This window comes from Oncorhynchus clarkii, chromosome 22 (genome assembly GCF_045791955.1).
Source record: "Oncorhynchus clarkii lewisi isolate Uvic-CL-2024 chromosome 22, UVic_Ocla_1.0, whole genome shotgun sequence".
In the NCBI taxonomy this organism is placed as follows: Eukaryota; Metazoa; Chordata; class Actinopteri; order Salmoniformes; family Salmonidae; genus Oncorhynchus; species Oncorhynchus clarkii.
Window position 1 is genome coordinate 26624803 of NC_092168.1, and position 16919 is coordinate 26641721.

A 16919-nucleotide genomic window follows, 5' to 3' on the forward strand; every position below is an offset into this window, starting at 1 on the left:
GAATGACTTTGCTTCCATCCAGGCCTGAGGGCACACGCTCTCTAGTAGGCTTAAATTGAAGATGTGGCAAATAGGAGTGGCAATATCATCTGCTATTATCGTCAGTAATTTTCCATCTAGATTGTCAGACCCTGGTGGCTTGTCATTGTTGACAGACAATAATTGTTTCAATTTTTTCATCCACACGGACTTTACGGAATTCAAAAGTAAAATTCTTGTCTTTCATAATTTGGTCTGATATATTTGGATGTGTAGTGTCAGCGTTTGTTTCTGGCACGTCATCCCTACGTTTGCTTTTCTTGCCAATGAAAAAGTCATTAAAGTAGTTTGCAATATCAGTGGGCTTTGTGATGAATGAGCCATCTGATTCAATAAATGAAGGAGCCGAGTTGGCTTTTTCCCAAATTTTAATTTAAGGTGCCCCAAAGCTTTTTTACTATCATTCTTTCTATCATTTATCTTTGTTTCATAGTGTAGTTTATTTTTATTTAGTTTAGTCACATGATTTCTTAACTTGCAGTACGTTTGCCAATCAGTTGGGCTACCAGACTTAATTGCCTTACCTTTTGCCTCATCCCTCTCAACCATACAATTTTAAGTTCCTCATCAAGCAGAGGGGATTTAACAGTTTTTACAGTCATTTTCTTAATGGGAACGTGCTTATTAGGAGTTATTGCATATTCAAATTGAGTTATTGACCTGGTTTTAGCTGATTTCATTGGGCTACAGATGAAAAACAATCTATTTCCCTTCCATTTGGGACTTACTTCATTGTACTGATCAACAACATTTGTATAGAAGAAAGCAATCTCTTATTTTATGTGTCTCTTTAAGCCCCATGATGTCATTCACACACATGGTCAGTTTGAGACTCGAGCAAAGATCATCTTGCTAACTGCTTGTGCAGCAGAAGTAGTGATACAGCCCAGACTCCCAGGGAGTGTAGTGGTTCCTCAGGACAGGCTAGAGCTGGCCACCAGTAAGTGGATCCGGAGCAGGAAACGGGGCTCTCACACTGTAAGGAGACATGGGCTGCGCTAATAGACAGACTTGATCCTCTCTCAGTAGACGACGTGAGATGCATTTCATGTTCTAGTATCGAAAAAGTAGTGAGGAGTCAGTATACCATGCAACACTAATAAGGTTAATGGTCACCAGTGGTTGAACGGGGGAGGACTCTCCTGCTGAGATTAGCACACATTTACCCAGGGTGCACCGGGGCTTAGTTCTAGAGCCCTGTGCCAACGGAACACAGATCAATTTATCATGACTGCCCGGGCGGCAGTGAATGTATGCGTGTCTCATCGAAGTGAGTGAGTGAGTTTGTAACGGTGTGAGATAGCAGAGTTCAGAACTAATGGTGATGCAATACCAAAGAAGGCTCCAGGGAGAGATTTGCTCTAAGAGCTGATACTCGACCTGCTTCTTTCTCTAGCCAATCCAAATCTTCCTCATTAAGATAAGTCACCCTGGTCCAGTTAATAGGGCATAGACCTACACTACACCACTTAGAGAGTTGAGAAAAAGGAGGAGGGGAGATTCCCTGGTACAGTACACGTCACTCCACAGTTCACACAGATATCCATCCGTAACATCTTCCATTCTAGTCTGCGATTCTTACTGATATCAATCCATTTCAGTATCTTACTGCCCTCATATACAGTGGGGAAAAAAACTATTTAGTCAGCCACCAATTGTGCAAGTTCTCCCACTTAAAAAGATGAGAGAGGCCTGTAATTCTCATCATAGGTACACTTCAACTATGACAGACAAAATGAGGGGAAAAAATCCAGAAAATCACATTGTAGGATTTTTTATGAATTTATTTGCAAATTATGGTGGAAAATAAGTATTTGGTCACCTACAAACAAGCAAGATTTCTGGCTCTCACAGACCTGTAACTTCTTCTTTAAGAGGTTCCTCTGTCCTCCACTCGTTACCTGTATTAATGGCACCTGTTTGAACTTGTTATCAGTATAAAAGACACCTGTCCACAACCTCAAACAGTCACACTCCAAACTCCACTATGGCCAAGACCAAAGAGCTGTCAAAGGACACCAGAAACAAAATTGTAGACCTGCACCAGGCTGGGAAGACTGAATCTACTATAGGTAAGCAGCTTGGTTTGAAGAAATCAACTGTGGGAGCAATTATTAGGAATTGGAAGACATACAAGACCACTGATAATCTTCCTCGATCTGGGGCTCCACGCAAGATCTCACCCCGTGGGGTCAAAATGATCACAAGAACGGCGAGCAAAAATCCCAGAACCACACAGGGGACCTAGTGAATGACCGGCAGAGAGCTGGGACCAAAGTAACAAAGCCTACCATCAGTAACACACTACACCGCCAGGGACTCAAATCCTGCAGTGCCAGACGTGTCCCCCTGCTTAAGCCAGTACATGTCCAGGCCCGTCTGAAGTTTGCCAGAGAGCATTTGGATCATCCAGAAGAAGATTGGGAGAATGTCATATGGTCAGATATAACCAAAATATAACTTTTTGGTAAAAATTCAACTCGTCGTGTTTGGAGGACAAAGAATGCTGAGTTGCATCCAAAGAACACCATACCTACTGTGAAGCATGGGGGTGGAAACATCATGCTTTGGGGCTGTTTTTCTGCAAAGGGACCAGGACGACTGATCCGTGTAAAGGAAAGAATGAATGGGGCCATGTATCGTGAGATTTTGAGTGAAAACCTCCTTCCATCAGCAAGGGCATTGAAGATGAAACGTGGCTGGGTCTTTCAGCATGACAATGATCCCAAACACACCGCCCGGGCAACGAAGGACTGGCTTCGTAAGAAGCATTTCAAGGTCCTGGAGTGGCCTAGCTAGTCTCCAGATCTCAACCCCATAGAAAATCTTTGGAGGGAGTTGAAAGTCCGTGTTGCCCAGCAACAGCCCCAAAACATCACTGCTCTAGAGGAGATTTGCATGGAGGAATGGGCCAAAATACCAGCAACAGTGTGTGAAAACCTTGTGAAGACTTACAGAAAACATTTGACCTCTGTCATTGCCAACAAAGGGTATATAACAAAGTATTGAGATAAACTTTGTTATTGACCAAATACTTATTTTCCACCATAATTTGCAAATAAATTCATTAAAAATTCTACAATGTGATTTTCTGGATTTTTTTTCTCATTTTGTCTGTCATAGTTGAAGTGTACCTATGATGAAAATTACAGACCTCTCATCTTTTTAAGTGGGAGAACTTGCACAATTGGTGGCTGACTAAATACTTTTTTGCCCCACTGTGCATGTATTTCAGAGAGAGAGAGAGAAGCGGTGAGTGAGTGAGACTTCTTTCAGATTTTTACAAGATCCGATAATTCATGTCTATGAGACTGTGCAGATTTCCCTATTATTCACTTGTCATCTCTCCCTCCTCTCCTCATCCCTCCTCTCCTCATCCCTCCTCCCTTGCGCTCTCCCTCCTCTCCTCATCCCTCCTCATCCCTCCTCTCCTCATCCCTCCTCTCATCATCCCTCCTCTCATCATCCCTCCTCCCTTGCGCTCTCCCTCCTCTCCTCATCCCTCCTCTCATCATCCCTCCTCCCTTGCGCTCTCCCTCCTCTCCTCATCCCTCCTCTCTTGCGCTCTCCCTCCTCTCCTCATCCCTCCTCTCCTCATCCCTCCTCTCCTCATCCCTCCTCTCTTGCGCTTTCCCTCCTCTCCTCATCCCTCCTCTCATCATCCCTCCTCCCTTGCGCTCTCCTTCCTCTCCTCATCCCTCCTCTCCTCATCCCTCCTCCCTTGCGCTCTCCCTCCTCTCCTCATCCCTCCTCTCCTCATCCCTCTCTCCTGGCAGTGAGTTGTCCATTGTGTCCTTCAGGGTGTGTAATCGATGGTTTTATGTCCAGACTGTTGGCTACTGCTGGGACAGCAGCCACAGTCCATAATTCTACATTAGACAATAAATCTCCTTCCATCTCTCGTTCAGCCCTTCCCTCACTCTCTCTATCTTCTTCCATCCATCTCCATCACTGTCGGCCTCTGTGATGGGAGAGACAAGTTCACACTGATAATTCCTTTCCTATTATATTACCTTAATATGCTCTTTCCTATGTATATGTCGTTGTGAGTCGATTGTAAGTGTATGCCTATCACGTGTGTGCATGTTTGCTTATGTATGTGTTTGTTAGGTCTAAGGACCTGGGCTTGTCATCACAGACCTGCCAACCCAATCACTCCTGGGCACTCTTCAGCCAATCAGCTACCAGGATCCCCTAATGAACACTTTCACCATGGCAACGCATCACCTCTCTGTCAAACCCCAGAGGACACTATCACTAATCCCCAAGGGCCAGACAGCCAATTTGGAAAAAGACGCATTGTGAAAAAAGGGAATGGAAGAACAGAAGGAGAAACAGATTAAAGGAGAAGAGAGAGAATAGAGGAGAGGATGAACAGAGGAAAAGAGTGCAGGCCTATTTATACCTTGGCTGACTGTCACTGCTCTTCAGAGGAGACTTCAGTAGAGACTGAGGCAAGCAGATGCTACACATCTTCAAGACACAAGGACGCGCACAGAGGCACAAACACGTGATACAGACACACAGGGAAACTGACACACATACTGTATGCACAGAGACAGGCATACTGTATGCACAAATAAAATAAAAACAACGTGTAGGAACAAAAACAAAATAAACATCTACATAATCTACATACAGGTAACCACCAAAATAATGGAAACACTTGAGTAAATGAGGGATGCACAGTATATTGAAAGCCGGTGCTTCCACACAGGTGTGGTTCCTGAGTATATTAAGTTATTAACATCCCATCATGCTTAGGGTGATGTATAAAAATGCCCAGTTGCCCATTATTTTGGCTACCATGGCTAGAAGAAGAGATCTCAGTGACTTGGAAAGAGGGGTCTCAAAGGAGCTTAGTTTGTCTCAGTCACCAGATCTCAACCCAGTTGAACACTTATGGGAGATTCTGGAGCGGTGGCCATCAACAAAACACCAAATGATGGAATATCTCATGGAAAAATGGTGTCACATTCCTCTAATATAGTTCCAGACACTTGTAGAATCTATGCCAAGGCACATTGAAGCAGTTCTGGCTCATGGTGGCCCAATGCCCTATAAAGGCATTTTATGTTGGTGTTTCCTTTATTTTGTCAGTTACCTATAATTCATCCGTTTTTACTACAACACAATAAATGGCCAATTAAAAAACTGACATATTTTCTCTCCCTCCACAGCACCACGATACTCTGCTGCAGGGACTAATCCCTTCTCTGTGTGTGTGTGTGTGTGTGTGTGTGTGTGTGTGTGTGTGTGTGTGCACTGAGCCCTTGGTTCCCCCAGCGCCTCAGTCAGTGCACCGCTCCACTGCCTCTCTCAGTCAGTCTGTACCAGTGATGTTCAGCTTAACTCACTGACAGAGGAAAGCCTGCCCACTGCTAAACACATTTTCATTTTAATAATTCTAGATAATCTGTGTGTACGCAAGTAGTGCGGGTGTGTTTCAAGTCAAGATTGTGTGTGTTCTGTCCATAATATCATGAAAAATAAAAACTATATCTGAAGTCAGAATGGTGTGTGTGTGTTGTAGTGGCACACACCCCTTGGCTCTGCATGAATAAAGCATGCTTTACTTTCCAGCCTCTCAGTGAGCTATTCATCACAATATCTTACAACAGGTAGGAAAATTACTGCCCTCTTTGTGCTTCTGACATCCCCCGCACACGCTTACCAACTATCTAGGCCCGGAAGGACTGGATGTGTGTGTGTGTGTATTTGGGTGCTCACTCTAGAGAAAATCTAAAGAAATGCCAGAGATGACCTTGATGTGTGTGTATATGTGTGTGTTCGCCTGTTGCTTAAGATTACAACTTGTCGTGACAGAGATGACCTTGATGTGTGTGTATATGTGTGTGTTCGCCTGTTGCTTAAGATTACAACTTGTCGTGACAGAGATGACCTTGATATGTATACTGTATGTGTGTCCGAGCTGACAAGGTAAAAATCTGTCGTTCTGCCCCTGAGCAAGGCAGTTAACACACTGTTTCCCGGATGCCGATGGCGTGTATGTCGATTAAGGCAGCCCCCCGCACCTCTCTGATTCAGAGGGGTTGGGTTAAATGCAGAAGGCACATTTCAGTTGTACAACTAACTAGGTATCCCCTTTCCCTTTATATGCTCTGTGTGTGTGTGTCAGGGTTCCGTGTGTGTGATATATAGATATCGTCCTGATATATGTGTCTTCCTGAGTCATTGGCCAGCAGGGTAGCCTAGTGGTTTGAGCGTTGGACTAGTAACCGAAAGGCTGCAAGTTCAAATCCCCGAGCTGACAAGGTACAAATCTGTCGTTCTGCCCCTGAACAGGTAGTTAACCCACTGTTCCTAGGCCGTCATTGAAAATTAGAATGTGTTCTTAACCTTTTGCGTGTAGTATTTTCATTTTTGGCTAAAAAAACATACCCATTTGAAACTGCCTATTTCTCAGCTCCAGAAACTAGAATATGCATATAATTGTCAGATTAAGATAGAAAACACTCTAAAGTTTCCAAAACTGTAAAAATATTGTCTGTGAGTATAACAGAACTAATATTGCAGGCGAAAGCCTAAGGAAAATTGTGAACCTCTCTGTTCCTCAGCATGCCTATCCTCCATTTAAAGGGATATCAACCAGATTCCTTTTTCTATGGCTTCCCTAAGGTGTCAACAGTCTTTAGACATAGTTTCAGGCTTTTATTTTGAAAAATGAGCGTGAAGGGTCACATTGCGTAAGTGAATAGGTGGGGGCTCTCAGAGTGAGTTTTGCGCAACTGAGTAAAGCGGCCATTGTTTCTCCCGCTGTTATTGAAAAAGCTACACACTCGGTTGATATATTATCAAATATATATTTTAAAAACAACTTGATTGATTATAAAAAACATTTGACATGTTTCTGTGGACATTATGGATATTATTTGGAATATACGCCTGCGTTGTCGTGACCGCTCTTTCCTGTGGATTTCTGAACATAACGCGACAAACAAATGTCGGTATTTTGGGTATAAAAATTATCTTTATGGAACAAAAGGAACATTTGTTGTGTAACTGGGAGTCTTGTGAGTGAAAACATCCAAAGATCATCAAAGGTAAACAATTTTTTTGATAGCTTTTCAGATTTTCGTGACCTAGCTACTTAACCTCTTTGATCTCTAGGGGCGCTATTTCATTTTTGGATAAAAAACGTTCCCGTTTTAAGCGCGATATTTTGTCACAAAAAGATGCTCGACTATGCATATTCTTGACAGTTTTTGAAAGAAAACACTCTGAAGTTTCAGAATCTGCAAAGATATTGTCTGTAAGTGCCCCAGAACTCATTCTACAGGTGAAACCAAGATGATGCGTCAACCAGGAAATGAGCAGATTTCTGAAGCTCTGTTTTCCATTGTCTCCTTATATGGCTGTGATTGCGCAAGGAATGAGCCTACACTTTCTGTCGTTCCCCCAAGGCGTTAGCAGCATTGTGACGTATTTGTAGGCATATCATTGGAAGATTGACCATAAGAGACTACATTTTCCAAGTGTCCGCCTGGTGTCCCTGCGTCGAAATTGGAGCGTAAAGCCAGGTGCAATTATTTTTCCATTTGAGAGCAAGGAGAAACCAGGCTTCCACGAAGGATATATCATTGAAGAGATATGTGGAAAAACACCTTGAGGATTGATTCTAAACCACGTTTGCCATGTTTCAGTCGATATTATGGAGTTAATTTGGAAAAAAGTTCGCGTTTTGAGGGCTGAATTTTCGTTTTTTTTTTTTTTTTTTTTTTTGGTAGCCAAATGTGATGTACAAAACGGAGCTATTTCTAATACACAAAGAATCTTTTAGGAAAAATTGAGCATCTGCTATCTAACTGAGAGTCTCCTCATTGAAAACATCAGAAGTTCTTCAAAGGTAAGTTATTTTATTTGAAGGCTTTACTTGTTTTTGTGATAGTTGCCTGCTAAATGCTAATGCTAATGCTAACGCTAAATGCTACGCTAGCTAGCTACTGTTACACAACTGATTGTTTTCCTATGGTTGAAAAGCATATTTTGAAAATCTGAGATGACAGTTTTGTTAACAAAAGGCTAAGCTTGAGAGATAGCATATTTATTTCATTTCATTTGCGATTTTCATGAATAGTTAACGTTGCGTTATGGTAATGAGCTTAGGTCTATAAATAGAATCCCGGATCCGGGTTTGGTCGTCGCAACAGGTTAATGCTTAGTGTACATAATGTTATGTTATGCTATCGATAAACTTACACAAACGCTTGGATTGCTTTCGCTGTAAAGAATAATTTCAAAATATGAGACGACCGGTGGATTAACAAAAGGCTAAGATGTGTTTTGCAATATTGCACTTGTGATTTCATGAATATGAATATTTTTTAGTATTATTATTTGACTGTGGCGCTATGCTATTCAGCGGTTGCTGATGACAATTATCCCGGTACCGGGATGGGTAGCGTCAAGAAGTTTAACTGACTTGCCTAGTTAAATAAAGGTTAAAAAACAAACAAACAAACAAACAAATTCTCTACTACACACACTCACCCACGGTCTTAACAGTGATGGTCTTGGTGGCTGATTTCTCTCCTATTATCTCCCAGCTCTGCTCTGGCTCAGTCCCGGCTTCCACCCACTCTGTGGCCGTGCACCGGTACAGCCCCTCGTCCCCAGGCAGGGCGTTGTATAGGGACAGGGTATAGATGTCCTCCCGTACCCTCTCTACCCGGATCTCCCCGTAGCTGGAACGCTCACGGTACCCAGGGCCTGGTCGGACGGTCCCGTCGCGGTCTACGGAGACCAGGTCCTGCGGAGAGGTGGAGCCCTGCTTCTCACTCCACTGCCAGGCCACAGAGAGAGGACCTGTGGTGGAGTGGATGGAGCAGGTCAGCTGGACCACATCCCCCTCCTGGACCTCTGACGAGTTACTGGACAAAGACACGGTGACGTTACTCTCTGGTGGAGGGAGAGAGGAGAGGAGTGGGGAGAGAGAGAGAGAATTCAGAGAGGGAGGGTTGAGGTAGAAGGAGTGACAGAACATATACAAAATAAGTCAAAATGGACCAAAACCTCTCCAATGACATTTTGACAGGGTTTTACATTTAAATAATTAAACACTAGAACCAGGCTTCAAATGTAAAACAATTCAGAGGACAAAAAGAACCACAGCAGTATCGTGTCTACCAGTGACTGGAGTATACTACTGACTAGCCCATGCATGTACTGTATTTATGTCACAGCAGCTTGTATCTGTGGAGATTATCACTCGACTCTGAACTTGGGGCAGCTGAGAAAAAGAGAGAGAGGAACTGTCAGAGACACACACAGACCCCAGTGGACTGATGCGTTCTGGTTAGCAGATCCCACTTCTGACACCTAATGTAATGCAGCTGATACCCAGGCCCACCCAGGGCTTAGGGGCTGGGCCTGAGGTCACCCGGCCCAGCGTCTGAGGGATTCCTCCTCAGAAGAAAGTGCAGGAGGATAAAAGTCTTTAGCTGCCCGTCCCCTGTGCTTTAAAACAGACCCTCTCTCTCCTCCTCGCATCACTTCAGCGCCTTTCACACACTGCAGAGCCTGGCAGAGCGCTGCCCGGCCCCAACACCCCCTTCAACCCTCGGGTGATCTGAGTCTACAGGGAGGGCTTCTTTCTCCTTTCTCGTTTTCTCTGCTGTCAGAGTATGAGGGGTTGACTGGGTGCTAACCACCCCTCCTTACCAAGCCCCAGCCCTGGGAGAATACAAAATGAAGCAGCCTTTCCACACTTACATGAACAAATGGAAGGCCTCCATCCCTTTCTCTTCTTCTCTATCTTTTAATTTCACCACAGCTTTTCACCATGTTAAATACATTATACATTGTCTCTGTCTCTCGGCTCTTAGTGTCAATGTGGATTTGTATGAACATCACAGATGGTTAGGCAGGCAGAGGGCAGCTTCTCTCCTCTTCAAACCCGCCTGTTTTTGTCTTTCTCCTCTTTCAATTCTCTCCCTGTCTCCCAATTGTTCATTCTCTCCCACCATATCCCTTTCTGTTCATGGGTCTCTCTCTCTCTTCTGTGTGTTTCTAGCCCTCTTTCTCTTTACTCCACTCTCTCTCTCTCTCTCTCTCTGTCCCTTCCTTTTCTGTGTGTCTCTCTCTCTCTCTCTCCGTCCCTTCCTTTTCTGTGTGCCTCTCTCTCTCTCTCTCTCCCTTCCTTTTTTGTGTCTCTCTCTCTCTCTACTGCCCGTCTCTCATTCCCTCTTTCCCCTTTCTCTGTGTTTCTATCCCTCTTTCTCTTTACTCCACTCTCTCTCTCTCTGTCCCTTCCTTTTCTGTGTCTCTCTCTCTCTCTCTCTCTCTGTCCCTTCCTGTTCTGTGTGCCTCTCTCTCTCTCTGTCCCTTCCTTTTTTGTGTCTCTCTCTCTCTCTACTGCCCGTCTCACTCCCTCTTTCCCTTTTCTCTGTGTTTCTATCCCTCCTTCTCTTTACTCCACTCTCTCTCTCTCCCTTCCTTTTCTGTCTCTCTCTCTCTCTCTCTGTCCCTTCCTTTTCTGTGTCTCTCTCGCTCTCTCGCTACTGCCCGTCTCTCACTCCCTCTTTCCCTTTTCTCTGTGTGTTTGTAATTCATAGCAGCGCGTTTACCCCTCTTCCCTGCCCAAGGTAAACTCATTCATCAGGACTGATTTGTCAGCACTGTTTACACCTCTCTCTTCCCGTCCTCCTGCTCTCAACCCTCTCTAACCCATACTACCCCATCACCGCTGTTAATGGGTCCAGATACAAGGGATGGTAACTAGAGGCGGGTGAGTTGGGGGAGTCAACCTGACCCCATACCCCTCTACCCACTTTCCATTAAGAACTCCCTCCCTGCTGTAACCATGGTTATTAAATATACAATGCTTTTATAGAACATTAAATCTATGTTAGGGAAACAAAAGGTCCCATTAGGGAGAATCCCTGGGGATTACTGGGCCCATGTGGGGGCCAGGGGGGCTTTGTTTTGGGACAGTTTGGGCGGGAGTGGAGTGAAGTGGGGGGTTCTTGGGTAAGGTCAGGATGGTTGGGTGCAGGTGGTGGATGATGGCATATTTAGGGTGGGTTGTTATTGTGTTTTTATGCTGGTAACAGCAGGCTTTAGCATTCAACACCAGCCCTTAGCAAGAGAGAGTGAGGGATAGAGAGGCTTTAGAGCTGCAGACTGGGGGGGGGGGCACTGAACTACTAGACAGAGAGGATACATCAGGATAGAAAGAGAGAGGATGAGAACATTGGGCACTGGAGGTTTTGGGAGGGTTGTATTAGCTAGATTAGGCTTCATATCGCCTCCCAGTGTTCCAGCACGCCCCTAGTGGCCAACACTCTGAAAGCCCAGCTGAGTCACTCAGCTCCAGCAGAACACATTAATTTAGCCCAGGGATCCATTAGTGGGCCCTGGAGAGCTAGGCCCCATTCCTTCCTCTCTCCTTCTTCACACTCTCATTTCACGGCTGTTAGTTCAGCCTCCTGCATCCTCCTCTCCAGCTCTCTCCAATATCCAACCTAGCAGCTCACTCGCAGCTCTGAGCTAAGGAAATGAGAAGGACCATAATACTGCATTACCAATATTTAGCGATCCACTCAGACAGAAAATTAGCGATGGGGGAAAAGTCGATACAGTTCCATATCACAATATTATTTTGAACAATATTATATTGATACTTTGACCCCAAGTACAAATAATATTTGAGTTGCTAGGTAGTGTTAGCTACCTCTAGTCATCTCTGTACCTGCACCCAAACTCCAGTATTTGTCCTTCTATAGCCCTGAAACAATTGAGACATGGATTGTGTATGTATGCCAATCAGAGGGTAAATGGGCAAGACAAAATGTAAGTACCTTTGAACGGGGTATGGTAGTACAGTTGAAGTCGGAAGTTTACATAGACTTAGGTAGGAGTCATTAAAACTCATTTTTCAACCACTCCACAAAGTTCTTGTTAAGAAACTATAGTTTTGGCAAGTCGGTTAGGACATCTACTTTGTGTATGACACAAGTAATTTTTCCAACAATTGTTTACAGACAGATTATTTCACGTATAATTCACTGTATCACAATTCCAGTGGGTCAGAAGTTTACATACACTAAGTTGACTGTGCCTTTAAACAGCTTGGAAAATTCCAGAAAATGATGTCATGGCTTTAGAAGCTTCTGATAAACAATGTCAATTAGCCTGAGTCAATTGGAGGTGTACCTGTGGATGTATTTCAAGGCCTACCTTCAAACTCAGTGCCTCTTTACTTGACATCATGGGAAAATCAAAAGAAATCAGCCAAGACCTCAGAAAAAAATTGTAGACCTCAACAAGTCTGGTTCATCCTAGGGAGCAATTTCCAAACGCCTGAAGGTACCACGTTCATCTGTACAAACAATAGTACGCAAGTATAAACACCACGGGACCACGTAGCTGTCATGCCACTCAGGAAGGAGACTCGTTCTGTCTCCTAGAGATTAACTTACTTTGGTGCGAAAAGTGCAAATCAATCCCAGAACAACAGCAAAGGACCTTGTGAAGATGCTGGAGGAAACAGGTACAAAAGTATCTATATCCAAAGTAAAACGAGTCCTATATCGACATAACCTGAAAGGCCGCTCAGCAAGGAAGAAGACACCATCCCAACCGTGAAGCATTGGGGTGGCAGCATCATGTGGGGGTGCTTTGCTGCAGGAGGGACTGGTACACTTCACAAAATAGATGGCATCATGAGGACAGAAAATGATGTGGATATATTGAAGCAACATCTCAAGACATCAGTCAGGAAGTTAAAGCTTGGTTCCAAATGGGTCTTCCGAATGCACAATGACACCAAGCATACTTCCAAAGTTGTGGCAAAATGGCTTAAAGACAACAAAGTCAAGGTATTGGAGTGGCCATCACAAAGCCCTGACCTCAATCCCATAGAACATTTGTGTGCGGAACTGAAAAAGCGTGTGTGAGCAAGGAAGCCTACAAACCTGACTCAGTTACACCAGCTCTGTCAGGGGGAATGGGCCAAAATTCAAGCTTGTGAAGGTTATGGAGGGCTACCCGAAAATGTTTGACCTAAGTTAAACAACTTAAATACAATGCTACCAAATACTAATTGAGTGTATAAACTTCTGACCCACTGGAAATGTGATGAAAGAAATAAAAGCTGAAATAAATATCTCTCCTACTATTCTGACATTTCAAGTTCCCAGTGGGGCATTTCACAATAAAATAAAGTGGTGATAACATAACTGACCTAAGACATGGACTTTTTACTGGAATTAAATGTCAGGAATTGTGAAAAACTGGGTTTAAATGTATTTGGCTTAGGTGTATGTAAACTTCCGACTTCAACTATAGGTGCCAGGAATTGCAACGGGTTTTTCACACTCAACCAGTTTCCCATGTGTTTCAAGAATGGGCCACCACCCAAAGGACATCCAGCCAACTTGACACAACTGTGGGAAGCATTGGAGTCAACATGGGCCAGCATCCCTGTGGAACGCTTTCGACACCTTGTAGAGTCCATGCCCCGACGAATTGAGGCTGTTCTGAGGGGGAAAAAAAGGTGTCGAAGGTGTTCCTAATGTTTGGTGTACTCAGTGTATAGTGAGCAATATGTTTGGAACAGAAAATCGCAATAAAATCCAAGTATTGAATCGCGAGTATCACAATACATATCGTATCGGCACCCAAGTATCATGAAAATATCATCTTGTGAGGTCCCAGGCAATTCTCAGCCCTATAGAAAATAATGGTGTAATAAAGAGCGGTTTATTCTCAGTGAGACTCACGGTCCACAATAGAGGCTCTATTGTTCTCTGGAATAGAGGTCTCTGACCTCCACTCTGGGAGGATGCATAATGTATATCATTAGAAAAGCATACTACTATCAACGTGTCAATCAAATGTCGTTTAACTCAGTGGTTCCCAAACTGAGAAACGCAACTCCCGTGGGGGACGCGAGGGGTCGGCAGTGGGGTGAAGAGGCGCAGGGGCCCCAATTCTTTAAACCTATTCTTGAAAATTGTATTAGTATAATGCAAGGTACAATTTAGAAATGATCAGTTCCTCTTGTCATATTAGTCATTACATACCTTAGAGAGCTATTTATAACCGGCCAGAAATGTCCAGATCAACTTGCCCATGTATGCTAACGTTTTTTTGCCCATAGATATTGTTGTAATCTTTTGGTCAATCAAATATCACATGAATACACATTAGACATGGCAAAATGTATAGAATTTCAAGGAAATTTGCTTTAAAACTGTTAAATGTTCTTTGCACCCAACGACAAAATGTGTAGAATTGCAGGAAATAATCTTTAAACCTGCTAAATGTTCTCTCCACTAACAAGAGGGGTGTGAACAGTTTGTGTCATGAACAGTGCTTGTGCCCATAGAAATAGATGTGGTGCGCGCAGGGAGGGGCGCAGGATGTTCCCCAGTGCTGGAAGGGGGGCCCTCAAGTGAAAAAGTTTGGGAACCCTTGGTTTAACTGACCAAGAGGCCTTTTACTACCAAAGGGGCCAATAGCGTGCCGTGTTGATACTCACTGATGGGCTGGACGGTGATCTGGACGTTGCGTGACCTCTTGCTCCGGTCTATAAAGTCCCCAGTGGGTGTCTTCTCCCTCTCCGTGACTCTACAGATGTATTTCCCAGCATCCTCTGGTCGGAGGCGCTGCAACTTTAGCAGGTGCACGGCGGGGCTCTCCTTACGCACGGTCATGTGACCGGCGGCCTCGCGCGCCACATAGTCGGGTCCCAGGACGGGCACAGCGCTGGGCCCTATCACGGCAACCGACGAGCTGCTGAACACCCACGACACCGAGAAGAAGCGCTCGGGCACGCTCTGGGCATCGATGGTGCAGCGTAGCTCCAGCGGCTCGCCCGCCGTGAAGGACCGCCGCTCCGTGCTCACCTGGATAGAGAAGTCCCGATCTGGGGGAGAGAGAGATAAAATGAGTTAAAAAGCAGAGTTTAGCTCCTCCTGTCTCCAGATAGCACATGTCAACACACTCCAGTCCTTAATGAAAAGAGATGGATGTTACTTTCCACCAGGATTCTGAAGTCCCGATCTGGGGGTATGGAGGGAGAGGGGGAAGGAAAGGGGAGAGGGATAAGAGAAATTGTCATCCCCTATTTTAACATTTAGCATCAGTATGGTTTCAGCTGCCAGTTTCTCCCAAAGACAGAGAGAGGGAAGAAGTCATCAACTCTGATTTAGCTGTTGCATATCACATATTCCCTCATCCTCATATAACGCATGAGAGCATGACAAGCTGCTCGGGATAGAGACCTTCTTTAAATACCAGCATATGAAATTAAAATGCATCACACTAACACATCCTATTCTTTAATGTCTGCTGCCTGTCACATTGGGTGCAGAGAGAACAAGAGAAAGAGGAGAGAGAGAGAGAAAGAGAAAGGGGGGTGGTCACACAAGGGGTCAGCTATGCCCACAGTGAAGCACAGCTCCTACAGCCTCCTCCTCTCCTCTCATCCTCCTCTCCCCTTGGTTTCACCTCCAACACAGAAACACAGCGAATTAAGATTCTCTACAGCAGACGAAAAAAGCCTCGCCACTCCGCTCGTCTCCTTCGCTCTTCCTGACAGAAGAGAGAGGAGAGGAGGCCGAGCAAACATTATCAGTGTAGCTGTCTCTGCATACACCTCTGACTGGGCTCCCAATTATAGATGGACTCTGCACACGGCGGCACCAGCTTTTATTTACAGTATTCATTTCAGCATGATGAGCGGCGGTATGCTCTGTGCATCTCATTCCCTCTCTGCTCTCAGAGAGGTGCTAGCCCCTGGCTGTAATTATCAAGACTTTAAACAGACTTCCTGAGAAAACACAGTCGTGGAAAAGTTCAAAGCCTGCCATTTGAAGAGTGGAGGGGGGGTGACTGTTTACATGTACACACACACAGTGAACTTTCACGCTGAGCGCTTGTCTCTAAAATAACAATGAGCCTAATAGCTAACAGTCTGGCACTGCCTGGACAGATACAAGCAGACTCACACACAAACAGGTCATCACTAACAGAGTGGAAAGCAGATGCCAAAACAAAGGCAAGTGACGATCATTGACCAATGAAGCGGCAGGATATTGCATTGTGACATCAGATCTGTATTCCTGGCTGGATCTAAACTAATGGAGCTGTGACCTGCTTTACAAGGACAACTTAGAGTTCAGCAACAAACGTGGCCATGGGAAACTGGGTCGTACTCACTGGGCACCAAACTGAAGCAAACAGATGAAAATGGGGAGGTACCATCTCAATTTGTCCAATAAGAAATGCTTTTTACGTTTTCCATTGCACAACGTTTTGAAACTTTTTGCTATGATGCGTCTTCATGAATACTGCCATGAACTGTGCCTGGGCAATACTGAGAGGTGAGAGACACAGAGGAAGGGAGGAGCTAAAAGTGGACACATGCACCTGTCAACAGTTTGTAATAAATTAAACGTGAAAAGAAACAGGCCAATCGGATGCAGCGAGTGAGTAGGAAGTTAGAAAACAAGAGAGTTGGGAAAAGACAAAAGGGGGCAAGGGAGAGATGTGGGATGTGACGTTAAAGGGAGAAACAGAGAGGGTCTGAAAACAGAAAGGCAAGGAGAGCAGAGAACAAGAAAGATAACTAAAAAAGAGGTTTAAAGATGTGTAGAGGGAGAGATGTGACGAGAAAGGGAGAGAGCGATAAAGTGAGGGAGAGAGAGAGATGGAAAGAGAAGAGGTCCATTAGGATTCTGTCCTTGTCTAGCCTCTCTCCTCTCTGTCTGTGGGTGATTAGCCAGTGATGGGGCTGTCTCAGGGTCCTCTCTCTCCCTCCCTCCAATACACACAGCCTAATGAAAGAGCCTCCAACACACACACACACACGCACACACACAGTAGACACATACACGCCCTGCTCTACTCCCTTT

General features: G+C 44.7%; 1 protein-coding gene across 2 annotated transcripts in view; it reads right to left on the reverse strand.

The window, feature by feature from the left end:
• Positions 1-16919, reverse strand: part of LOC139380692 (immunoglobulin superfamily member 3-like) — a 105860-nt gene that overhangs the window by 27033 nt on the left and 61908 nt on the right. For both annotated transcript variants that reach the window (XM_071123627.1, XM_071123626.1), the window contains exons 4-5: positions 14543-14929; positions 8551-8958 (exon numbers count right to left, since the gene is read on the reverse strand). In XM_071123627.1, the coding sequence (XP_070979728.1) occupies positions 8551-8958; positions 14543-14929 (795 nt within the window). The remainder of the gene's footprint in view (positions 1-8550; positions 8959-14542; positions 14930-16919) is intronic.